Source organism: Sciurus carolinensis, chromosome 6 (assembly GCF_902686445.1).
Source record: "Sciurus carolinensis chromosome 6, mSciCar1.2, whole genome shotgun sequence".
NCBI lineage: Eukaryota > Metazoa > Chordata > Mammalia > Rodentia > Sciuridae > Sciurus > Sciurus carolinensis.
Genome location: NC_062218.1, coordinates 1,087,347 through 1,113,292, shown reverse-complemented (window position 1 = coordinate 1,113,292; position 25,946 = coordinate 1,087,347). Strand labels below are relative to the sequence as shown.

General features: G+C 61.2%; 1 protein-coding gene and 1 long non-coding RNA gene across 2 annotated transcripts in view; one reads left to right on the top strand and one right to left on the bottom strand.

The window, feature by feature from the left end:
• Slc6a3 (solute carrier family 6 member 3) overlaps nt 1-20,319 on the top strand; it is a 34,322-nt gene extending 14,003 nt beyond the window's left edge. Inside the window, exons 5-14 of the mRNA XM_047556282.1 lie at nt 90-224; nt 2,701-2,804; nt 3,998-4,122; nt 6,704-6,816; nt 7,835-7,963; nt 8,404-8,503; nt 8,789-8,889; nt 11,942-12,109; nt 13,527-13,598; nt 20,296-20,319. Of these exons, the coding sequence (XP_047412238.1) occupies nt 90-224; nt 2,701-2,804; nt 3,998-4,122; nt 6,704-6,816; nt 7,835-7,963; nt 8,404-8,503; nt 8,789-8,889; nt 11,942-12,109; nt 13,527-13,598; nt 20,296-20,319 (1,071 nt within the window). The remainder of the gene's footprint in view (nt 1-89; nt 225-2,700; nt 2,805-3,997; nt 4,123-6,703; nt 6,817-7,834; nt 7,964-8,403; nt 8,504-8,788; nt 8,890-11,941; nt 12,110-13,526; nt 13,599-20,295) is intronic.
• LOC124987218 (uncharacterized) lies at nt 11,532-25,539 on the bottom strand. Its single transcript, XR_007109155.1, has 4 exons — nt 25,367-25,539; nt 13,393-13,565; nt 12,802-13,027; nt 11,532-11,635 (listed from the first exon to the last, which is right to left on the bottom strand). It is a non-coding gene; the product is annotated as an uncharacterized LOC124987218 (long non-coding RNA).
• Nucleotides 25,540-25,946: the final 407 nt, after the last annotated feature.

Below are 25,946 nucleotides of genomic sequence, written 5' to 3'. Positions count from 1 at the left end.
CCAGGCCGCCCTCAGAGGTCGCTCCCCAGCCCCGGCTCCAGCAGGGTCCCAGTGGGTGGCTGCACCATCCCGTGTCACGCCCCCTGCAGGTTGTGTGGATCACAGCCACCATGCCCTACGTGGTCCTCACCGCCCTGCTCCTGCGTGGGATCACGCTCCCCGGGGCCATCGACGGCATCAGAGCCTACCTGAGTGTGGACTTCTACCGGCTCTGCGAGGCATCCGTGAGTATGCACCGGCAGGTGCCAGGCCACCAGCTCCTACCCGCCAGCCTGGAGTCCCCTGGAGCCCTGGGCAGGAGCCTCTGTCCTTCCCTGTGAGTCAGTAGGTATCAGGTCTGGTGAAAGGGGCCGTGGGCGCAGCCCGGAGCCTGAGCAGATGCAGGAGGGGGACGTCAGGGGGGCAGTCCTGGGGCAGCAGGCCGCTGCCAGTCAGAACGTCCCTGTGGCACTCACTCTCCTCCCCTTTACTACCACTTCCTGAAGGATGCCCTTGAGTTCCTAGGATAAGCACTCTGGTCCTCGCAGACTGCACCCTGAGAGCTGCAGCCAGGGGCTGTGGTTCCGTCCATCAACCTGCAGCTCTGAGATACTTCGGAGCTGCCTGCACCGGGGTCTCCTTTGGAGACCAAACTCCCAGGGCCCATGCACGAGAGTGATCTAGATCTGATCACCGGAAAAACCAAGACAGTGAGGCTGCACAAACAAAGAGACTGGGTTAGAACATTTGGAGAGGCCTCATGAAGAGACCAGGTCTGGCCACACCCCTAGAGGTATGTCCCCACGGGAGGAGAAGAACAGTGCCACTTTGGGAAAGAGGACTGCAGTGGCCACTAGCAGAGGCACGTGGGCACAGGTAGTGGAGACAGCAGCTCTGCTGGGGACGTTTCTGGTTCAGGAGGCCAAGCTGGGATGGCAGGGACAGAGTCCATCCAGGGAATCCAGGCACTGTGGGAGGGCGGCAGCTACAGGGCACAGCAGACCTCTGCAGGGCTGGGCAGGGCCAGGAGGCCCTCCGAAGGCCGAGGCCCAAGGCAGGTAGGGTGAGCCAGAGCCAGGTGCCAGGATCTGTAGGGAGGCAGAAAGACCCGAACCTGCAACCAAAGCAGGCCAGGCAGGGAGGAGGGGGGGCAGGTTGACCCTGAGCCCCAGGAAGCCCAGGAGCAGAGGGAGAGTTGGGATGCAAACCCAGCTGAAGGTGGAGGCCAGGTCTGGGGGCAGTGGAGGCTGAGGGCAGTGGACCAGGCACCCTGGGAGCTGGGGTGGAGCCGCAGGTGAGGGGCAGTGGTGTGGACCAGGCTGGTGACTGAGGCCATCCGCCACAGGCCAGCAGAGCAGGGTGTTCGCAGGAGGTGTGTTTGAGCCAGGGAAATCGCAGGGGCCCATCTGAGCACCAGGTTTCCGCCTGGAGCTGGCAGCCCGTGAGAGGCAGGCAGGCGCACGTGTGCATGAGCAGGCAGAGAAGCGTCGTCCACACGAGCAGGCGTGGAGGCCGGGGTGGAGGGAACAGGTGGGGAGGCAGAGGGTGGGTGGGGGCTGGACGGGAGTCAGGCACGGGTCAGAGCCGAGGTAGTGATGGATGATGGCCGCACAGATGGACGGGTGGACAGCGGGAAGAGGAGCGGGAGAGTGCTGCTGAGCGGCGGGGCCCGGTCCAGGCCACATGCACAGCCCGGGGTGGATGTCAGCTGGGCAAGGGCCGAGGCTGTGCAGGAGGCGGGACTCCTGGGTGCCCCCCTCCTTCCTACGGCCACCTGACCCCCTTGCCCTGCTGCCCTCCTGACCATCAGCTGGCCAGCTACCCTTTCGCATGAGTCCCCAGCATGGTTACACATGTCCTGGGTTCTTGATGTGCTGTCCAAAGGCCAGAGGCGCCTGGCACCCTGCAGCCCGAGGCTCCGGCCGCCTCTGTGTCCAGCTTGCTTCCCTCACAACAGGAGGACGCCCGGGATGCTGGGGCCCCTGCCCTCCCGCCCAGCCCTGCAGCCCCCTGCGGGAGCCTCTGCCCTCATTCCTTAGGTTCAGGCGCCAGGTCTCTGTGGGTGGCTGGACGTGCAGGAAGAGCCCCCCGGGAAGAACAGGCCCAGACCCTTGGGCAGCAGGCCCTGCCCAGACCCTGGGGCTTGGGGCTCCTCTGGCTCCCACAGGCTGGGCAGCGGCCAGGCAGCCTGTGCTCTGATGGACTTGGCAGGGCCCTGTCGTGAGCAGCCTGGTGCCACCTTGGTGCAGCTGCTGACCTGCACGCCTTTTCACGTTCAGGGTGTGGGCGGGCCACCGCTGGACACCACACCGGCCTCAGGTGGCCCCGCTCCCGGGCACAGCTCAGGCTGGGGCACTCTGGGTCTGAGGAGCTGGGGACACAGGCAGAGGTTGGCAGCCATCAGCCCTCAGCCCTCAGTGCTTCAAGGAGTGGAAGCAGCTTCGAGGGTGATGGACCAGACCCCCCTGGTCGTGTGGCATGGCCACACAGTGTTCCGGGGACCGCGGACGTCGAGCCACAGGCCGACCTGCCTCCTTCCTCTCACGCCTTCAGGCCAGGGAGAGGAGGGTCCCTTGGCGGCATTTGCCCTGAGCACTCTGCTGATGCTGTGTAGCACACGCCGGGGGCTGGAGGAGGGCGCCCGGGCTCGGGGGCAGAGGTCCCCGCGGGGGGGAGGGCGCCCGCCGCTGCCTCCAGGGCCGCCTCGCTCCTGCCCTGCAGGTCTGGATAGACGCTGCCACCCAGGTGTGCTTCTCCCTGGGCGTTGGGTTCGGAGTGCTCATCGCCTTCTCCAGCTACAACAAGTTCACCAACAACTGCTACAGGCAAGTCCCGCCGCGGTCACCCTGGGACTCCTGTGAAAGCTGTGGCATCACTGCAGGGGGCGGCGGGGGGGCACTGACGGGGAAATGAGGGTCCTGGAAGATAAACCTGCTTGCAGAACCTCTGAACGAGGCTTTTTAAGTGGAAACTAGAATGGGCAGCCCAGCAAGACTCCCACTTGGAGGAAGGTCCTGAAACCCGTGGGGGCGTGTCCCCTCCCAGGAGGGCCCTCACTGGGGCAGCACAGCCAGACACGGCCTCCTCCTGCTGCTCCCTCCCTGCCAGCGCCAGCCGTCTGTCGCCTTGCTCAGCGTCCAGCCTCACCAGGACCTCAGGGTGCTCCTCACAGCCTGCACCCAGGGAGCCTGGATGACAGGAGGGTGTGGCAGCCCTGAGGAGACGATGCTGGCGCACCAGCTCCGGAGGGCCTGGGCTACTGCAGCCACATGCTGAGCCCAGATCCTCCTGAAAGCGAACGGTCTGAGTCCGAGGCCTGCTTCCTCTCGCCCGTGCACACTCCTGTTCGCTTTCTTTCATGTCATGAAGATGAAAATGCACTGGAATAGACTGAACACAGCAAAATGGCCAGGCAGACGGGGCAGAGGGCGGACCCCAGACGGCAGGTCCCAAGGCAGCCCCTGCCCGGAGCCCGCCCTGTGTCAGCCAGAGTCCAGGCACTCTGCAGATGAACCGCAGTCCTCCAGCAGCATGCTGGCCACACTGGAACCCAGAAGGAGAGCTGGCCTCCTGAGGGACCCTGGCCCTCTCAGCTCTCCCCTGGCTTGCCTCTGGCCCTCTGATTTCCCAGCCCTCAGAGTGTGAACCTCAGACCAGCGGCACTAGCACCCCCTATGTGCCTGGAAACACGGCCAGGCCCCACTAGACCCCACTCAGAATCTGCATTTCAGTAACATCCCGAGATGTGGACACCTCTAGGTTCTAGAAGCCCCACTGAGCAACCCCCGGCAAGGTGGGCAGACACCACCTGGGCCAGAGGAACACAGGCTGTTCCACCCATCCCGAGTCAGGAGGCCCAGGGCGGCTGCAGAGGCTGCAGAGGCTGCTGAGCTCGTCTGCAGACGCCGCCCCCCCGAGCCTTCCTGCCCTTCCCAGACAGCAAATTGAGAGTGATGACTGGGAAATTGGAGGGGCCGCCACGCGGCTGGCGCCAGGACAGCTTGTCTTGTTCTCACAGAGACGCGATCGTCACCACCTCCATCAACTCTCTGACGAGCTTCTCCTCTGGCTTTGTCGTCTTCTCCTTCCTGGGATACATGGCACAGAAGCACAGCGTGCCCATCGGGGACGTGGCCAAGGATGGTGAGCCAGCTCCTGCGGGTGGGAAGGGGGTCGGGGCCCAAGCTGCCCTATCTAGGAGGGGCTGCTGAACGAGCCGACCTGCAGGGTCCAGCCCAGAGCTGCAGCCTGGCTGGCAGAGCAGTGGCCAGCCCCCACTGCCCCACAGCCCGCTGCAGCCAACAGAGCCACAAGTCCCTCATGCCCCTCATGCCTCTGCCCCTCGTGCCTCTGCCCCTCGTGCCTCTGTCCCTCAACACAGGCTCCCTGCAGATGCTTGGAGGCCTATGGCAGGGTCTGGGGTGCACATTTCCCTAAGCGCCCCTGGAAGCTTGCTGCACCCTGATGGAGGCACCTGCAGCTGCGGGGAGGGGACTGAGCCACTTCAGTTGCATGTGACACAGGGCTAAGCAGTGCTGGCCATTACATGGCTTGCCATAACCCAGCTGGGTTGCTCTTCAGATGAGCAAGTAATCTGTTTCTGACAAAGATCCAGAGATCATGACATACTTTGATGGGCTTTGGGTCACAGAGAAATCCCTGAAGTCCCTGGCATGTGGACCCTCCCTCACTCAGCCGGATTTCAGATTCCCAGTGTCTCTCCACACCTGGGCGCTGAGAAAGTGGGAGGGGTGGAGTGCTCTGTGTGTGTGTGTGTGTGTGTGTGTGACTAAGACATGGTGTCTTAGTCAGTTTTCTGTTGCTGTAACAAAATACCTGAGGTTGGAACTTTATAAAGAAAAGAGCGTGGCACTGGCATCATCTCCACTCTGGTGAGGGCCTCAAGGAGGATGGCATCCATGCAAAGGAAGGGGAGTGGCTGTGTGCAGACGGCCGTGACTGCCACGGCCCCCACCCCAGCAGTGCCACCACCTGTGACCTCTCCTGGGGCTCAGAGTTGGAGGAAGGCCACACTGCTATGCCCTGAGCACTGGCCACAGCCAGCCTTGATCATCCACTTGTCCTCAGAGGGCTGAACAATAGGACCCTCACTTTGCAAGTAGAAAACCAGCCGCGGCCTTTCCCCTCAGCCCGAGCGTAGCCAGGCAGGACGGGTCGGTTGCTTCCTTGAGCAGGGAGAAACCAGTGCAGGTGGAGGAGCCTTGTGCAGTGAGCCCGGGGTGCAGTCCACCCTGCCTCGCCAGCCTCACCCATCTTCTGGCCCTTTCCTGTGATAACGCAATCGCTGCTGAAGCCTGCGGAGCCCAGATGTGCAGCAGCACGTGTCTGCATCCCCACGGGCAACGTCGCTTGCCGCCCGGGCTCTGAGTTCCACAGAGCAGGGTGCCAACTCGGGCACAGAGACCAAAGGCGGGCACGTTGTCCTTGCCTTCAGCCAGGCCACAGAACAGCCTTCCTGGGGTGGTGGCTGGTGGTAGGGCCCCCTGACAGCTGCAGGGAGCCCAGGTCCAGCCCTGCCTGACCACAGGTCCCGGGTAACTTGTGGGTGTGGACAGTGCTCTGGTCTGTGGTCCTTAAGAAGACTGGTGAGTGCCGACTCCTGCGTGGAGCCAGACGCGCTCCCGGGGAAGACGGGACCAGAGAAAACGGCCAGCTAGAGGCCTGCAGGCGAGACTCAGTGGCGCCTACGCGGTGGGCTGGAAACGGGCACTCCCAGCGGTGTGGGGGTGCCCTTTCCCGGGACGTCTGGGGTGAGCTGTGGGGGCTCTGCTGGGAGCCCGTGGTGCCCCAGTCCTCCCCCTCTGCTGGCCCCTCTGCTGGCAGCATTGTCCCCAGGAGCCACACGGCGGGCGACCTTTTGCCTTCACAGGTGCCTTCCCCGGCCCTGCAGGCCTCACCTTGTCGGGACGACAGGCCACGGCTCTGCCGATCTGCCAGGGCGTTGGGTGTGCCCCGACACCGGGCCTCAGGGCCGTAGCAGCGCCGCGGCTTGCTCGCCGGGCACAGTCCTCGGGTGCTGTGGCGCTCTGCCATCTGGGCCAGGAGGTGCCCGTCGTGGGCTTCCAGAGTCCAGCTGCAGGGGTGGGGAGCCAGCGACACTGTGTCCAAGGTGGCACCCACGTCTGTTCGCACCACGTGGCCAGAGCGAGCCTGGCGCAGCCACCCCAAGGGGTCGGGGGGCGGGGTCAGGAGCACGCCACGAGGTGCGTCTGACTTTACTGTCAGGCTACGATACTGTGTGCGTGTGTGCGCGTGGCGCTCCCGTGCATCTGTGCAGGCACGCGTGCGTGCCGCCTGTGTGTGTGCGCACGGGTGTGTGCCTGCATGCTAGTGTGCCGTGTGTGGCACGTGTGCGTGCCTGTGCACACGGCCTGCACCGGAAGGTGTCTGCTAACTGGCCTGCCCACAGTCCCTTCCTCCTTGCTTCTGCTCCCTGTCTTGGCTGCTTTTCCCTGCGTCCCATGTGGACACCGTGGGGACCCAGGTTGGCAGCAGGGACACCAGCAGAGGCCCCCGGTGGGTTCTGCACGTCCATCTCCTGGCATCTGTGCCAGGTGTGCTGAGGTCAAGGGAGGGAGGACCCTCCGGGAGAACGCGTGGGGCAGGCTTCCCACTGTCCAGTCCCCATGGTCCCCATGGTCCCCATGGTCCCCAGTGAGCGAGAGGCACGCTCCGCAGTGACAGGAGTGGGCTCCCCTTGCAGGGCCGGGGCTGATCTTCATCATCTACCCTGAGGCGATCGCGACGCTGCCCCTCTCCTCCGCCTGGGCCGTGGTCTTCTTCGCCATGCTGCTCACCCTGGGGATCGACAGTGCCGTGAGTCCTGTGGCCCTCGGCCACTGCGCCCGGCCTGCTGGGTCGTCAGCACCAGTTGATCAGCCTGCTCCTGGGGCGTTGCCGTGCATGGCCAGGCAGGACCCCAGAGACCCACGGGTGGACCCCCAGGCCTCCTGTGCTTGGCACAGAGCCACACGTAGGACACAGACAGACCACAGTTACTCAGGACCTCTCTGGAGGGGCTGGTGGTTCCTGGAGTTCAACTTGCCCTTCATCCTGCTCTGGGCATCTGTGTGTCCAGTCTGGGCTCTGCAGTCTGAGCACATGGGCAGCAGGCCCAGCGCCAGAGGGAGGCTGGAAGGAGCGTGACCAGCCACGAGCATGCACAGCAGGTCCAGCCTCGCTCCCCAGGAGGGAGGCGCCTGGGCCCTTGCTGGGCCTGGGCCTGCAGCTCCTGCTCAGGCTCCTTCTGGTCCCTCAGAGGCCACAGGATTGGCGGGAGGGCTGCTGCCCCAAGCCGTTTGCCCACCTGACGGGGCCCAGGATGTGCTGGAATCCCTGCCACAGCAGCTAGGGCCACTTGCCACAGCTCCTTCCGCAGCACCTCCCGCCCACCTTGGTGACAGCCATAGGGGGACCACGGGCCCCGGTGTTCCTGCACCCAGGTGGACGGTGCCCACAGGGCACTACGCCGCTGTCAGTTGCCCGGGTGACGTCTGCTGTGACACAACTCAGGAGCAAGCCACAGCAGCCCGCAGCCCCCCAGGCTGCCCTCGTTCAGGGAGGGGCTCAGGAGAACCTGGCAGAGCCAGGCCTGGTCAGGCCCACGTGGCAGTGGACGTACTGTATTAGCCTTGTGCCATTTCACCCAACCTGGGGTGGCTGTGGTCACCCTACGGCCCCTTGTGATGGCCATATCAACAAGGAAGTGTCCCTCGCCAAAGCCTTTCCTGGCCTGGCCCCTGGACTGTCGTGGGCCCCCCTCCCTGCCCTGGGCGTGCTTCCCAGTGGCACGGCGTCTGCGGGGCGGTGCCAGTGTCCTGCTTGTGTCCTGCAGATGGGCGGCATGGAGTCCGTGATCACGGGGCTCATCGACGAGTTCGCGCTGCTGCACAGGCACCGGGAGCTCTTCACGCTCTGCATCGTGCTGGCCACCTTCCTGCTGTCCCTCTTCTGCATCACCAACGTACGCGCAGGTCTCGCTCTCCGGGGGCAGGTGGCCAGTGCTGTCAGGCTGGGCGGGCGGCGCGTCTCTCAGAAGCTGCCACCCCCCAGTCCCCTGTGGCCACATGCGGGGCAGCTGCCTGTCTGGAACTTGGTCCCAGAAGGACTTCGCCACCCAGGCGGCTCCTGGACGCGCCCTCAGCAGGACGTGGGCGGGTGGGGGACTGGGTGGGCAGCAGGAGGAGGTGGCAGAAGCATCCTGGGTGGGGCTCGCCTGTGTCCCCTGCGTCCTGGGAGGGTTTGTGTTTAATCTTCGTAACAGCAGCGTGGAGTTCATGACTCAGACTCCTCAGCAGAGTGGCCCGCAGGCCGGGCTGTCTCAGGAAAAGCCCTGTGCAAGGGAGGTGCCCAGCAGGGCCCCCTCTGCTGGGGACGAGTCCAGCCAGGACCCCTCTCTTCCAGGGGGGCATCTATGTCTTCACGCTGCTGGACCACTTCGCGGCCGGCACGTCCATCCTCTTTGGAGTGCTCATCGAAGCCATCGGGGTGGCCTGGTTCTACGGTAAGCCCAGGGTCACAGGCCGTGCGCTCTGTGGCCAGCCAGGCCAGCTTCCTCTTGCTTGCTTTCTGGCAAAGTTACCTTGAAGGGCACATGGGGACCCATGGTCAGCAAGGTCACCAGGTAATCTTGGGGGTGGGGGGCCTGGCTACCTCCATGGGAGGCTGGGTGCTTCCAGAGCTTGGGGTTTGCAGGGTGGGACCCCAGGGGTAAGAGAAACCTGGCATGTGTTCAGCGTCACGAGAACATGACAGTCCTAATCCTGTGGCCACTGCTGCCCCCCACCAGGTGTCCAGCAGTTCAGCGAGGACATCAAGCAGATGACAGGGCAGCGGCCCAGCCTGTACTGGCGTCTGTGTTGGAAGCTGGTCAGCCCCTGCTTCCTCCTGGTAAGGGCCACGTCCACTCATCTCCCCCTGCCTCTGCCCCTACCCCAGCCTGTGCCTATCCCAGTGTCTGGAGGCCAGTGCACCATGGCTTGAGCTGGGGGGTTCTCAGGACTCAGCTGAGGAGGCAGGTGGGTCCCCGACATCCTCTCTGGCCTCCTGAAGGCACCTTCCCCCTGGACAGGAACTCATGTGTGATCTCAGGGACCTTGGACCCACTAAGATCCCAGGGAGTCCTGTCCTGAGCTACTCCTCTGTGTTGGAAGAAATCCAGAGACCAGTCAGCCTGTCTGCTGTGAGTCAGAGACAGAACTTAGACCTTCCAGGGCCAGGGTTGGGGCAGGAGTAACCTAGACCCATTGTTCCCAGGGTCCCTCCACCTGGGGACCATTAATATGGCCAGTTGGCACCTGATTTGGAGCAGGGACACAGGGATCAGCAGACTAGGGCCAACCCACAAAGCCCTCCAGCTGCCTGCTTCTGTAGCTTTATCAAAGCTTGGCAGCACTTCTGGCCTCAGGATGGACTGCGGCTGTCTCTTCTGCTACAGCAGAGAACAAGCCCAGAGCTCTGGCCAGTCCAGACCTGGGCCTCCACAGCTGTGCTGGGGCTGCAGGTCTGAGCAGAGTCCCATGAGCTGTCCCAAAAGGCACAGCTGCCCTGAGTCCCCAGGGCAGGCCTGGAACAGAGCAGCAACTCAGGCCAGACACCTCGGAGCAACCTGGGCCTGGTCCCAAGGGCCAGCAGGGGCCATGGGAGGCAAAGACACTCATCACGGACACCAGGCAGCTGGACTGGCTCAGGAGGCTCACGTGCAGAAGTTCTGAGACCCTGAGCTCACAGCAGTGCCCAGGGTGTAGCAAGAAGCAAGGGGCGAGTCCTCTCCTGGACGGCTTGACACAGTGCCGGAGGCCCCACAGGCTCTGTGCAGAAGTCAGCAGCCACTTGGCTCCCGTCTGTGGCTGTGTGGGATGAGTGCCCCAGCCCAGCTGGTAGCCCTCTGCAGCCAGGGGAAGGGGCTCGTGCCCGCTGGCAGCCACACGTGGTACTCAGGAGCTGCCCCTGAGGATGCCCACCACAACCTCAAGCCCCCGCACCACCCTTCCCCTGCCATGGTCCTCCTGGTCTGCCCCCCTCTGTCCAGCACCCAGACCACCAAGAGCCGACCTCAACTGACCCAGGTCCTCGGAGACCAGGGCCTGCAGACACTCTGACTGCGTCCTGGGACCTCGTTCTTAGACTCTTGGTACAGAGACTGCCCGACAGAACCTGTTCTGCCAGCTTGGTGGAGACCTGAGCAGGCCACGGCTTATGCCAGAGCCCTTCCACGACGCCTCCACGCCGGCAGAAAGTAACCCTGTGCTGCCCTGTGTCCCTGAGTCCCAGCGTGGCCCCTGCCCTGCAGCCCCGGGGAGCTGGTGCACTGCAGGCGGGCGTGTGCACAGCCTCTGCAGGGCTCTAACGCACTCTCAGAGCATCTGCCAGCTCCATCGGTGCCTTGCGGGAGGGCGTCCATTCCGGCCACGCGCAGACCCTCGGCAGCCATGCCTACCCCTCTGGTGCTCCAGCCCTGTGAGTGGCCACCAGCTTCCACGCCTGGCCCAACACATCCTGAATCCCAGCTCCACCCTGCAGCCCTGGGCCCCAAGCCTCCAGGAGACAGGCAACACAGAAGAGGACGCCGAGGCACAGACGTGTCCAAACGTGTCAGCAAGGTGGCTGTGCAGGCACTTAACTGGGGACCCTGAGAAAAGCCCATGATGAGCAAGAACCTGCTTTCCAAGCTTCATCCTAAACCGTGTCTCCGACGTTCCCCTGCTCCCTCCAGAGGCCCTCGCACCCAGGTGCACCGTGCACACTGAGTGCTTGTGTGGGGCTCAGGGCACACGTAGGTGCTCGTGCGGGTGTGTGGCACACGTGCAGGCTGTGGTGCACAGACCTGGTCCTGACAATGCCCCTGTGTGTGGGAGGGGTGAGCAGCTGCACCAGGAGACCCTCCGGACAGCGGGACCCCGTCCCGGTCAACCAGAGACCCTCCAGACAGCGGGACCCCCATCAGCAGCTGCCACACGCCCTCCTTTTGCAGCTGTGGCCGTCATCATAGTTCTGAGAAGACTGGGAGTTTACCAGATCCCTCTCCAGAGCGGGTGAAGGGGCCCAGCCCAGGCTGCCCAGGGTGCCCACAGGCACAGTGTCTTCAACCCGCAGAGGGGGATTAATGCCTTGGTGGGAGCTGGTGTCGTTTGATTTCAAGCAAAGGATGGGGTAGGCGGGGTGGGTAGATGCAGCAGGGTGGGGAAGTGTCCATAGGCAGGTAGGTAGGCAGGTAGAGTAGAGTAAGGGAGGGTAGGTAGAGCAGGAAGAGTGGGGGAGGGCAGGACAGGGTAGGGTATTGAGGAGGGGAGGGGAGTAGAGCAAGGTAGGGCAGGTAGGTAGGTAGACAGGTAGGGTGGGTAGGTAGGATGGGGCAGAGGAGGCAGGTAGAGTAGAGAGGGCAGGTAGATGGGGCAGGGCAGGGCAGTACATACCCGCTGTTTAGTCAGCTTCCTGTTACTGGGACCAAAAGACCTGACAGGACCTGAGAGGAGGAAGTTTATTTTCAAAAGCTCACGGTTTCAGAGGTCCAGTCCATGGCTGGCCAGCTCCGTTGCTCTGGGCCTGAGGCGAGGCAGAGCATCGTGGCGTCAGGGCTTGGTGGAGGAAAGCAGCCCAGGTCGTGGCACCAGGAAGCAGAGCAAGCTCTGCTCACCTGGAACAAACATCAACCCCAAAGGCACCCCAGTGACCCACCTCCTCCAGCCACACCCCTGCCTACAGTGACCACCCAATCTTTTCACCTCGGAACATTCCCGCATGACCTCACATGAGGTCACGAGCTCTGGAGGGACACCTCATATCCAAACCAGAACACCTAAGGACCTTGCTTGAGCTGCAACCACCCCCAGCCTGCTTGTCCGCAGGCCTGGCCGGGTCCAGCATGCGTGCTGGAGCACCCCTTCTGGTCGCCTCTGTCCCACCCCCACCCCGGCGCTCCTGACCTGTGTGCTTGTTACAGTTTGTGGTTGTGGTCAGCATCGTGACCTTCAGGCCACCCCGCTATGGAGCCTACATCTTCCCTGACTGGGCCAACGCCCTGGGCTGGGTCATCGCCACGTCCTCCATGGCCATGGTTCCCCTGTACGCGGCCTACAAGTTCTGCAGCCTGCCGGGGTCCTTCCGAGAGGTGGGTGTGTGTGCAGCCCCCGGCCTTCATCCGGCTGCCCAGGATGAAGTGGGCCGTGACCACACCCCTGGCTCAGCCCCAACAGGAGCAGATGGGGAGATGTGGAGGCTGAGGGGTGGGGCCAGTGCGGCAGGAGCCCATGCAGTGTCCACACATGTGACCGGGTGCCCCTCACCTGCCTTGTCCCTGAATCTGTGTGGTGTGTGCCCACATATGTGTGCGTGCACGTGTCTACAAGCCCCTGTATACAGTAGGTCTGTGTGTCTGCGTGCTGTGTGTGCGTGGGCATCTGCACACTGCCGTGGTGAGTGGAAAGGGCAGCCAGCAGAAGTGGGTATCCAGGGTGACCTGCAGCCTTGCAGGGGCTGAGCCATCTGTGGTGTGGCCAAGGGCAGCTCTGGGATCCCGCTGTGGCCTGTTCCTCCTCTCTGCCTGGCTGCCCCTAGAGCAGAGTGGCGAGCAGATCCCAGAGGCCGTGTCTGACCTGTGCTACGGAGCCTGGAGGTACGAGGAGTGTCCTTGGGAGGACTGTCCTCCCCTGTGAGCCCCAGCTCTGCTCCGTGCCCAAGTGCTGCAGGCCTGGGTGGAGGCAGTGCCCTGGCTGAGCCCATCACTGCTCCCCATGGGTCCAGGGGTTCACTCTAGAGTTAGTGCCCCTTGGTCTTGGACACCACAGAGGGAGCACTCCTCACCTCTCCGGGCTGTACTCAGCCCAATCCCCAGTTGTCAGGCCAGGTGGGGCCTGGAGTGGACCCAGCACAGCCTGTGACAGGGCTGTGTCTCCATGGGCTGCCGTGGCCTCTGTTGTCTGCCATGGACATTCGGTACCGCCAGGATGCTGGAAAGCAGGTGCCAGGCAGTTCCTGCGGGAGACAAGTCCCTCAGGGGCCCAGGATGGTGGGGCAGGTGGGCACAGAGCTGCGGGAGGAAAGACTTGCGTTCAGTGGGCCCTAAGAGTCGCTTCTGCCACCCAGCCCCAGACACAAGCCAAGGGCAACCTTGGCAGCTGAGCCAGGCAGCAGACTACACGTCCATGTGGGCCAGGCCACCCGGGGTCCCAGGTGGGGACGTGGCCTCAGGGACTCGGGGATGGTCCTGGGCCTCCAAAGTCAAGCTCCTGACAGTGCCTCTTCTGGGAGGTCGGGGTGATGAGCTCCTGTGCTGGACAGGAGAAGCAGGGGCTCCCGGCAGGCATGAGAGGGCCCACGAAGCCCACCACACCTGGACTGAGTGACAGAGCCCTGTACCACGATCTGTGCTGCAAACTGGGCATGGACACTCACTGATGCCCCGTCTGGACTCCTGGACTGCGGGCTATGGGCTCCTGCATCTGCCCACGTGTCCACCGAGGGGCGTTGGTTCATGCTGGTGGGTGGGCACCTGCAGATGCCAACACCAACGACTCGTTCTCTCTTAGAAACTGGCCTATGCCATCACGCCTGAGAAGGACCGCCAGCTGGTGGACAGAGGGGAGGTGCGTCAGTTCACGGTGAGTCGGCCTGTCCCCTGGGCAGGGGTTCAGAAGGATCTAGGAGCAGTGTCCTTTTCCACAGCTGCTCCTGTGGCCCCAGAGAGCAAGAAGGCTGCATGAAGCAGCTCATGCTTGGGTGTACCCTCTGCCACAGGGCCCTGGGTGCTGGCCAGGGGCCACTGTGAAACCCTGGATTGAGTGTGGGGCAGCCCAAGAGCAGCAGAGGTCAGTGGCGATGACAGCGCAGGTGACAGCTGACAGACACCCATAGGAAGGGAGGCCTGCTGTGGCCAAAACTGCCTCCCTGGGTGTGGTGACGGAGAGGAGGCCAAGGGGCTTAGGCAGCTCGGGAGACAGAGAGGGGACAGGACAGGCTGGGGGTTCTCGAAGGTCTAGAACTGGTCAGGTGTCCACCAAGGCAGCAGGAGGACCTGGCAGCCCTGACTACCCTCACTCCTCAGTCACTCAGGAGCCTGGGGTGCAGGTGAGCAGGCCACGTGCCCCTCACCTGACATGGGGGATCATGGGGGCCAGGTGACCAGGCCACGTGCCCCTCACCTGACATGGGGGATCATGGGGGCCAGGTGACCAGGCCTCGTGCTCCTCACGTGCCTGGGGGACCCCGGGGTGCAGGTAAGTAGGCCACGCCCTTCACCTGCCTGGGGGACCCTGGGGTGCAGGTGACCAGGCCACGTGCCCCTCACCTGACATGGGGGATCATGGGGGCCAGGTGACCAGGCCTCGTGCTCCTCACGTGCCTGGGGGACCCCAGGGTGCAGGCGAGCAGGCCACGTGCCCCTACCTGCCATGAGCGTGGCCGCTCACCTGCTGTGGAGCTTGCGCACTGCTGAGAGCCTAGGTAAGTGCTTGGCGGCTGTGACGCTACCACCTCAGAGGCAGGCCTGTCTCCTTGCAAAGCCCAGAGAGGCTCAGAACCTGCCTGAGGTCCCACAGCAAGGTGGGAGGTAGACCTGGGCCTTGCTCTGGGTGCATCTCAGCTGTCCCCTCCCCACCCCAGGAGGGTGGCCCATCTCCAGAACTCTAGTGTGAGCTGAATGCAGGGTGGGGGACCCCAGGGTGAGAAGGGCTGAGGGTGCGACTCTGGTGTGTCCCAGCCTAGCCAAGTGGAGCAGAGGGGACCTGCCTTGCCTGCCACCCCTCCTACCCAGCATCCTCTGTGCAGAGGAATGGCAGCCACAGTCCCCTGGGCAGGGCCAGTTGTCACCACATGGGGTCATGGACACATATGGGGTCCAAGAGGGTCCCTTAACCTAGCCCTAGCATGTTTCAACCACAGAGAGGATTTCAGGACACATCCGAAGAGGTGTGGAGGGGTTTCCTGGGAAGGCAGGGCCTGGGGAGCAGGAACGCTCCCGGAGGACCACCCGGCACGTCCAGGCCTCAGGCTGTCTGAAAGGTCGTGGTGGGCAGTGACCCTGGGAGGGCGTGGGGGGTCCGCCTGGAGGTTGGCCATGCACAGGGTGCTTTTGGGATCCAGGGGATGTCACCAGTGCAGACGGGTTTGGAGCACACCCGCAGCAGGGGTCTCTAACGGTCCCTTCCTCTGCCTCAGCTGGTCTAAAAAGCACACTGTGTCGGCTCGTGGTCGCAGGCCTGGGCCTCCTGGGTGGCACTGGGAGACGCAGGGCCCTGCGAACCCAGGCAGGGCAGTCGTTGTTCACAGGGCTTCTGGGTGTCAGGTGGAGCTCCGCTGCCCTTCCCCTTGGGTTTCTGCTCTCCACTCCCCGTGAGGGCCTGCCTGCAGGAGTGGCAGGGAACCTGAGCAGCTGCCGGTCCTAGGGCTGGGAGTGCGGCCGGGCTGAGGGAGGGCGCCTGGCGAGGGTGGGTCAGAGCAAGGAGCGCTTCCCTGTGGCCACTGGTCATGCTTCCTGTTCCTCCTCTCTTAGGATGGGTTCTGGTGCTGGGCCAGCTTCCCACCCCCTCCCCAGAGCTCGGCCCCCCGCCCTACCCACACAGGATGTCCTTCCGTGCCCCGCAGGCCCTGCCCACCCTGGTAAGAGCCAGGTCCTCTGAGAGCCCTGCACTGGCATGGGAGGGCCGCTCTGTGTGTGGCATTTTGTGGGACCTCTCAGTCTCCAGATTCAACTGCAGACTGCTCTGTTGGCATCTGCCCCCCATCTTAAGAATCCTAGCTCCTGTCTTTATTATTTTTTCCTTCTTGGGTCTTCTCTGTGGGTTTCACTAACTTCTTCCTTAATGATTAATTTTCAACTTTTCTTTTTTTCTAATATGTATTCAAGGCTATGAATTTCCCTCAATATACCTGATTTGCTGCATCCCACAACTTTTGACAGAGTATATTTCATTATTTAGTTCTAAATATATTTTAATCTCCATTTACCTTCTTCAACTTGTAACTTGCTTATAAGTCTGCTTTTAAGTTCCAAAATATATGAGCTGTTTCATTCCTTTTTTTGGGGCTGCCTCTACATTGCTTGCACTGTGCTCAGACATCTATGAAGGGACCAAGCTTGCTTCCGCCTGTGAGATTAGGTTGGTGGAGACATTGCCATGTCTTCGACTGCCTGTCGATTTTAGGTTTGCTGGACAATTGATAACCAAGAGCCATTTGTGACATGAACCTTGACGGCCCAGCTGCCCCTGTGGCTCATCAGCTGAAACTCTTCTGAAACTCTTCTCTGAGGTCCACCTGTGTTCAGGATGGTCAGAGCTTCCTGGCATCAGGAGCCAGTCCTCTCCAGCAAAGTGTTTGCTGCGGGATGTCTTGTCTGTCATGACTACCACCGCACAGGGTGCCTTTGGGTTTGCTTTCTGTCAGCTCACAGCCTGCAGGGATGTTAGTCATGGTGTCTTCTGCAAGCCCAGCCCATACCTGCAACTCCTTCCTGTGGCCGTCGGGCAGCTTAACCCACTTATGTTTGCTGTGGTTCCTGACAAGCTTCTGCCTCATCCTGCAGCCTTTAATTCTGTCTGTCCCCACAAAGTTCAAGGTTGGTCAACATCTCAACCCCCTCAATATATCAGGACTTAGGTCTTCTGCCTCCTGGTTAAAGCACCACAATCATCACTCTCTATTTCTGACTCTAACCCACAAGCAGGATGCCCCTGTGTGGTTCCTGTTGTGTGGTGATGTGTGTGACCGCATTGCCGGCCTGTGTGCCTGATGGTCACCAGCTCACTGCCCTCCTGCAATGCAGCTTCCCTTCTAGGGCCATGTTCTGGCTTTTCAAAACACCCTGCTCAGCCCCCTAAATGGGTCTCTTGATGGACTGCTCAGGCTTGCGCTGTGAGTCTATGGTTACCTCCTTCATGAAAACATCCCCTGGCTCTCTGTCCTAGGTGGACAGCATGGTCTGTCGGCATTGGAAGACCTCAGCCCTCTTCTGCCATCCTGACCTGCTGGCGCACACACAGTGCTGGGTCCCGCTGCCCCCAGCATGGTGTCTGGCTCCCTGGGCACCACCAGATGCCCTGTGGGGTCTGGTTCCACCATGATGTGCCTGTGTGGTCTTCTTTTCACATCTCCCGGGACATATGCTGTGACATATGGTGTGTCCAGGATCTGTGGATCCACAATTTATATCAGTTCTGGTGATTTTGCAACAACATTTTAAAATCTTGCCTTTGGCCAGGTGCCATGGCTGTACCTACGATCACGCACGCGGACGCTGAGGCAGGAGGATGCACGTCCAGGCACCCTGGGCAACAGCAAGAGACCCTGTCTCAAAGTGAAAGGCGGGTTCAGTCCCTGCACCAGCACAGGGCAGAGCAAGTCCCTCCAGGACTCTGCAGCACCCGCCCAGGCCTTCCTGCCCCAACCCTCACTTGGGGTTTCCTTACTGCAACTTCAGGGCCACAATCTTACAGCATGCTTCCGTCATTCCCACTTTTTATTTATCTGTCCACAAACAAAGTAAGTCCCCGTGAGACTGCTGCATGAAAACTCAGCGTTGATGTGATCACCTCCGCCATCCACCCTCTCCTGAAAGTCCTTGGAGCAAACAGCCTCAGCCCACGTGAATCCTCCCCTGCTTCTTACTACATAAGTTGGTTCCACAGGTAAAGGGTGGGCAGAAGGTAGGTGGGTGGGTGGATGGATGAATAGATTGATAGATTGATAGATAGATAGATAGATGATAGAGGTAGATAGATGATAGATACATGATAGAAGATAGAAAATGAAAGCTAAAAGACAAAATTGATAGATACATAGATAATGGATGAACAGATGATTGATGATGGATAGGTAGGTAGGTGGGTAGGTAGATTGATAGAAGACAAGTAGATGGAAGACAGGATAGATAGAAGGTAGGTAGATAGACAGGCAAAATGACGAGGTACATAGATAATAGATGGACAGATGATTGACAGGTAACAGATGGATGGATGGATGGATGGATGGATGGAAAGTTTTCTATGTTTTATGGTACAAGGGTGGAGCCTAGGGGAGTTCTGCCACCAAGCTACATCCCCAGCCCTTGTTTTCAGTTCTAATTTGAGATAGGGCTTCACTAAGTGCCCTGGCTGGCCTTGAACTTGTGGTCCCCGGCCTCAGCCTCCTGAGAGCTGGGACTGCAGGCATGGCCACGGCACCCAGCAGCCTGAACAGCTTCTGTGGTCCTAGAAAGCATGTTTTGCTTGCAGTTCTTCTCAGCTTTCTGGAAAGGGTCACCCTGCTAGGATTGCTGAGGTCTGTTTCCACCTGGGCACAGGCAGGGCACGTGGCACTCGTTGATGCTGCTGGGGTTTGCAGCTGGCATCAGGTTTGGGCATTCCCGGCCATTGTTCCTCAAGCACTTGTCCTGCCCCCAGGCCCGCAAGGCACTCCTGCCCTGGGAGTTCCTGCACAGCTGTGCGTCTCTCTCTCCCTACTCGCTGTGCTCTGGACCTTGGGTGGGAAACTCTGTGCCCTCCAGTGGCTGAGGGAGCTTTGGCCTGCATTGCTTTGCTGTGGTTCGGCTTGGTCCTCTTAGTTCTGTGACTTCCTTCTGACTCCTTCTGGCGTATGTCCACGCCCTGTCCTCTGTGAGGTCCCCTGGGGTTGTCTTATGCCTCTGGGTCTCTGCTTAACTTCTGAACACATGCAGTAATTTGCAACTTCCTGAGTCACTCCTGCAGGTTTCCATGTGTGTCCGTTAGGGACGGGCTCGGCTGCGGCGTTTCCCGCTGGGGCTGTGTGCTGCTGCTCTGCATGTCAAGTCGTGTCGAGTTGTCCCCCAGGTTCTATGGCTTTCCTTGCTAGGTGCCGATATGCTTGCATTCCTACAGATGTTCTTGAGCTTTATTTGGGGGATTGCGAAGATACTTGGAAACAGGTCGACCAGAGCTTGTCTGGCACCGACCACCCTGAGCACTCTCTACCAGGGCCCAGGAGCCACAAGGCTTCTAGCCCAGCCGGTGGTCAAGCACGGTTGGGAAAGACTTGGCTCCGTTTGTCCACCTTGACCAGAGTGCCTGTGGCTCTGGGAAGACCCTCAGGGCCACTTGTGTGATCTGCTGCGCTGACAAACTAGTGTGCCCTGTGCAGTATCCTTGATGGACAGCCATGCTCTGGCTTTGACCTGGGCTGCATTTGCTCAACCTGCCCCTTGTGCGGTGTGCATGGTGGTAATAGGCCTGGTCCCTCCATTGGACACCCACTGCATGGTGCTGTCCTGGCACCTGGCCCTGCAGACTGTGGTCCTTTGCTCTGCTGGCCTTCTGGTTCCTGCCAACCCACACCCAGAGCCAGCCTCTGTCTCTCATTTCTGGTCTTTTTATTTACCAGCCTGTGGCCTGACCTCAGGAGTCACCCCAAACACCCCTCCCGCAGAGAGGGCCACCTCTGCTTTTGTAGGTGTTGAGGACAAGGGCCTCTCGCCTTCAGGGATGGGTCCTGGAGCTGGTCCTGAGCAGCATCCCTCATCGCTGGTCTGCATGGGTGCTACCCAGATCTGCTGCACTAGGACCCTGGCCACTGGGCCCTCCTGGCTGTGACTCCAGCCACGTCCTCCTGTGAACCCAGCCAGGTCCTGCCCACCACTGCCTTCACTGGGCCCCAAGACAAACCTGGATAGTGCCTGTGCTGGTGTCCCCTGCAGCTGCCCCAGGCCCCTGCAGACCCCCACCACCTGTGGTATGTCCTAACCCGCTGACGTAGCCCTGCAGGGTCCCTGATGGGGGGACAGAAAGCGGCTGCAGGAGGAGAGGGGCCAGTGTCCTCTTTCCCCTCTGGTGCCATATCCAGGAACAGCCACAAGCTTTTGCTTAGAAAGTCTTTAAAAGTCTTGCTGCCGTGTCCCCAGCCAACTCTCAGGAACGGCCAGACTGGTAACTGCATGGTGGCAGCACCGGCAGCGCCTCAGTGGACCCTCGGCCTCGATCTGGAGCCACCGGGGGCCACTCCCCATGCTGCCAGGCCACTTGGGTGGAGCAGTGCTGGGTGCAGGGGAGGGGATGCTGCTGGTCACTCACAGGTTGCAGAAGGTCAGATCTCCAGGGCCAGCATCTTCACAGACCAGCTGCTGTCTCCAACAAACCGGAGTCTTCCGTGGCCTCCCCAGCCAGCACCGGCCTTGCTCAGCAGCTGAGATCCAACTTTAACCAGGCCCCCAGGAGCATGTCCATCCTGCACCCCGTGCTCCCCTGCGTGTGGGTGGCTGCTGGCAGGGCAGCCCTGAGCTAACAGGGTCGGGCCAGGAGCTACCTGTGCCCAGGGCCACTGCCTACTCCTGACTAGATGTCCTCCTTGCAGCTACGCCACTGGCTCCTGGTGTAGATAGAGCCCACGGATGAGCAGGGCAGTCCTCTCGCCACAAGGAGCCAGGACAGAGGAGGGAGATTCACGTTTCCGAAGAAAGAGGGCCACTCCCACCCCTGACTCTTCTGAGAACAGCCAGAGTGTGAGGCTTCGTCTCTGACCTCTCACCGTCCCCCGCCTCAGAGGGGGCTTGCCCTGTGTCCTGTGTCACTGCAAGAACAGCAGAGATGTCTGTGGTGAGGCTCCAGCCTGTCCACGTGACCAGCTCCACCTTGCAGCCGCCCTGGGGCACAGGCCTGCTGTCACCTTGCCTTGGGGACAGGGACCTGGGTGACTGTACATACACTGTGCGAGGACTCCTGTGCCCACCATAGCTGCCTGGGTCATTTATGTTGCTCAGATTTTAAAGCCTAGTGTCCTGTTTTGTCTAAGTGTGCAGAAGGAGGAACGGCAGAAACGTTCAGAGTGCCAAGTCCTCCCAGGGGCTGGCCTGACCCACGCTGGGACATGCGCATCCCGCCTGCACGTGGCCCTCAGCTCTGTTCAGAGCCATGGAGGACCAGGGGCCTGGTGCGTGGGACCGACCAGTTCTGATTGCTTCTTGGTCAGCTCATGGTCACCTCACTGGGGACTCCCAGGCCATGGGAGAAAGCCATGTGTCCCAGCTCGATGGCCCCTGGCAGGTGCGAGCCCCCAGGCAGCTGGGGACACACTTGCTTGTCCGGGAGCCGGCCTTTTGGGGAAGAACCAGCAGGGCTTTATTTCTCTCAGGCACTTGTCACATCTATGGACACTTTTCCTGTTGGGAAGTGGCTTTTTAAAATCATATTCACCTGTGAGTCAAGACTGTTCTCACAACGTAAGGCTAGTCTCTGCAAGTCTGTATGCTGGTGTTCTGGTTTTGTTGACAAAAGCAATTAGCAATACCAAGTGGAGAACGCTGGCCAGGAGCCACCTTCCCGGCACACAGGCTGCTGCCCCTGGAGGGGAGGGCGCGTGTCAGGAGGTCACGTGGAGCTGCTGGACCTGCCCGCAGAGATCACACCCTGTGCTGTCCAGCAGGTGCGGGCCGGGCAGAGCCCGTCTGGGCTTCCCACCAGTGGACTGGAGCCTGACTGGGGGACACTGGGCTGGTGGCCCTGAGCCCGCCCGCAGCAGGCTGAGGAAGTGTGCCACCTCCTCCCGAGGCGGGCCCTGTGTGTAGAGCAGGCGTTGTCAGCATGCTAACGTCTCTGTGTCAGTATCTCGTGTGGTCCTCACGCACAATAAAGAAACCTGTGCTAGGACAGTGGCCGCCTGTCCCATTTCTGCCCTGACCTGTCCTGCACAGGCCAGCTCACCTGCTCAACCCTGAGGGACGGAGAGCCAACTCCATGGGGAGGCCTTCCCCCTGTGCCCCAGCCCGCCCTCCACCCACCCACGGCTCTCCACGCCTGCCTCCCCGAGCCTGGGCAAGCGTCTCCACGAGCTCCCACCTGGGCACACAGTGCCTCCCACCCGCTCCATGGCTCCCAGGCAACTGTGCGGGGTGATCCCTTTCCCCTCTACCAACTCCCACACAGGTGCTGGGGCAACCATCTGGCCATGCAGTTATACCAGGTGACCCCATCCCCCTCCACAGGATCCCATGCAGTTATACCAGGTGACCCCATCCCCCTCCACAGGATCCCATGCAGTTATACCAGGTGACCCCATACCCCTCCACAGGATCCCATGCAGTTATACCAGGTGACCCCATCCCCCTCCACAGGATCCCATGCAGTTATACCAGGTGACCCCATCCCCCTCCACAGGATCCCATGCAGTTATACCAGGGGGACCCCATCCCCCTCCACAGGACCCCATGCAGTTATACCAGGTGACCCCATCCCCCTCCACAGGATCCCATGCAGTTATACCAGGTGACCCCATACCCCTCCACAGGATCCCATGCAGTTATACCAGGTGACCCCATCCCCCTCCACAGGATCCCATGCAGTTATACCAGGTGACCCCATCCCCCTCCACAGGATCCCATGCAGTTATACCAGGTGACCCCATCCCCCTCCACAGGATCCCATGCAGTTATACCAGGTGACCCCATCCCCCTCCACAGGATCCCATGCAGTTATACCAGGTGACCCCATCCCCCTCCACAGGATCCCATGCAGTTATACCAGGTGACCCCATCCCCCTCCACAGGATCCCATGCAGTTATACCAGGTGACCCCATACCCCTCCACAGGATCCCATGCAGTTATACCAGGTGACCCCATACCCCTCCACAGGATCCCATGCAGTTATACCAGGTGACCCCATACCCCTCCACAGGATCCCATACAGTTATACCAGGGTGACCCCATCCCCCTCCACAGGATCCCACACAGGTGTGCCAGGCTGACCCCATACCCCTCCATAGGATCCCATGCAGTTATACCAGGTGACCCCATACCCCTCCACAGGATCCCATGCAGTTATACCAGGTGACCCCATACCCCTCCACAGGATCCCATGCAGTTATACCAGGTGACCCCATACCCCTCCACAGGATCCCACACAGGTGTGCCAGGCTGACCCCATCCCCCTCCACAGGATCCCATACAGTTATACCAGGGTGACCCCATCCCCCTCCACAGGATCCCATGCAGTTATACCAGGGTGACCCCATCCCCCTCCACAGGATCCCATGCAGTTATACCAGGGGGACCCCATCCCCCTCCACAGGATCCCATGCAGTTATACCAGGGGGACCCCATCCCCCTCCACAGGATCCCATGCAGTTATACCAGGTGACCCCATCCCCCTCCACAGGCTCCCACACAGGTGTGCCAGGGTGACCCCATCCCCCTCCACAGGATCCCATGCAGTTATACCAGGGTGACCCCATCCCCCTCCACAGGATCCCATGCAGTTATACCAGGGGGACCCCATCCCCCTCCACAGGATCCCATGCAGTTATACCAGGTGACCCCATCCCCCTCCACAGGATCCCACACAGGTGTGCCAGGGTGACCCCATCCCCCTCCACAGGATCCCATGCAGTTATACCAGGGTGACACCATCCCCCTCCACAGGATCCCATGCAGTTATACCAGGGGGACCCCATCCCCCTCCACAGGATCCCATGCAGTTATACCAGGTGACCCCATCCCCCTCCACAGGATCCCACACAGGTGTGCCAGGGTGACCCCATCCCCCTCCACAGGATCCCATGCAGTTATACCAGGGTGACCCCATCCCCCTCCACAGGATCCCATGCAGTTATACCAGGTGACCCCATCCCCCTCCACAGGATCCCATGCAGTTATACCAGGTGACCCCATCCCCCTCCACAGGATCCCATGCAGTTATACCAGGGTGACCCCATCCCCCTCCACAGGATCCCATGCAGTTATACCAGGTGACCCCATCCCCCTCCACAGGATCCCATGCAGTTATACCAGGTGACCCCATCCCCCTCCACAGGATCCCATGCAGTTATACCAGGGGGACCCCATTCCCCTCCACAGGATCCCATGCAGTTATACCAGGGGGACCCCATCCCCCTCCACAGGATCCCATGCAGTTATACCAGGTGACCCCATCCCCCTCCACAGGATCCCATGCAGTTATACCAGGGTGACCCCATCCCCCTCCACAGGATCCCATGCAGTTATACCAGGTGACCCCATCCCCCTCCACAGGATCCCATGTGGTTATACCAGGGTGACCCTATCTGCCTCCACAGGATCCCATGCAGTTATACCAGGTGACCCCATCCCCCTCCACAGGATCCCATGCAGTTATACCAGGTGACCCCATCCCCCTCCACAGGATCCCATGCAGTTATACCAGGTGACCCCATCCCCCTCCACAGGATCCCATGTGGTTATACCAGGGTGACCCTATCTGCCTCCACAGGATCCCATGTAGTTATGCCACAGTGGTCCACCTCCTCCTCCACGGGATCCCACATGGGTGCGCCCAGGGTGACCTGGCCCCAACCCCAGGTCTGCGTTCCTGCAGGCTCTCCTGTGGTTGCACGTGCCATGTGCTGGCGTCACATCTGCTCACTCAGGTGGACCCTATGGGTGGCCCCCTGAAGACCTGCCCTGCCTTCCTCCAGCCCCCGTGCATCCTGACTCAGGCCCCACAGGCTGACCACCACCACTGCCCAACCCATGAGTCCCTTCCAGGGACATGTCCCATGTTTCCTGAGTAGCTCCTGGCCCTGGTCCTCCATGGTCTCTGTCCCCTCTGTAGACAAAGGGACCTAGAGACGCCAGTCCACCTGGCCACCTGGTTGACCGCTGGCACCCTCGGTGACCCCCGAGAGGTCACCTGCTCACTGTTTCCCTGCTGTGGCCCAGGTGATACGGTGGCCCCTGTACAGGTGTGCTGCACACAGCATGGCCCACCCAGCCAAGGGGTCCTGCAGGCACTGCCCACATGGAGACCTCTGCTGCCACCCACATGATGACCTTCATCCCAGATCCCAGAAGAGCGGCCTTGCTTCCTCCAGGCCTCTGCCACACAGTGACTCACTATGGAGGCTGCTGGGCGCAAGACTACTTGTTGAGCCAGGGCCTCGCTCTCAGGGGCCCATGGCCTACAGTCTCAAGCGTTGCCACTGGTAGCCTCAAGGGTGCCCTTGCAGTGACCCTGCAATCAGGTCAGCTGGGCTGGCCAAATGGTTCTCCCCTGCCTACAGCCCAAGGCACTTTGAGGCAGTGTGGCCACACGGCCACCATCCAGACATCTGGGCTTGCTCAGTGGGGTGTGGTCTGGCCAATGCACAGATGGGTCATACACAGTGCTGAGGCCTCCGAGGTGCCCCTCCCCAGCCCCAGCAAAACTAAAGTCCACCAGCCCCTCACAAGGAAAGCGGAGAGGACAAGGGCCTGAGCAAGAGCCAAAGCTCTCACGTGACAGATGTGGACAAGCGCCTTGCAGAGAACAGGGGGACACACTGGGCTGTGGTGCCCCAGGACCAGGCAGCCCCGGCACACCCCAAAGGCTGCCAGCCTCCACGCCGTGGCTGCGCTCTAGGCTTGAGCTCTGCAGGCAACCACAAGGGGGATCCCAGGAGCGCGGGAGGGGCACTCACCCCAGGTGATCCTCAGAAAGTGCCGAGGCGGGGATTATGCCCTGCTTTCAGAAGGAGCTCCTGCAAATCAACTGGACACCAGTCCTGAGTGGCACTGTGTCAGCCAACTTCCCAACACTGTAGCCAGTGCCCAGCTGTGTGGCTCCCAGAGGCCTGCTCACCACGGGGAGTTTTGGTCCCCAATTGGTTGGCCCTGGTGCTTTGGGGTGGACAGAAAGGCAGCTGTCATGACAGTACACGGAGAAGCCACTCACCCATGGCCAGGACACCCAAAGTAGGAAGAGGAAGGGTAGGGCCCAGGGTTCCCCAAAGGCATGCCCCCAGTGACCCTGGACTCCGCCTCTTAAGTTTCCACACTCCCAGTAGTTCCCAGGCAGGGACCCAGCCTCTAACACGTGGACCTTGGGGCCATTCCAGGTCCAGACTGTACCAGTAGTTATGTGGCCACAGGGGTGTCCACGTGGCCAGCAGACCGGGAAGCAATGCCAGCCCAGGAGTCACAGAGGGAACGTGACGTGGCCCTCACCTCCACTGTAGCTGAGGTTCCCACGCGGCTGTGGACAGCAGGCAAGAGCACTGA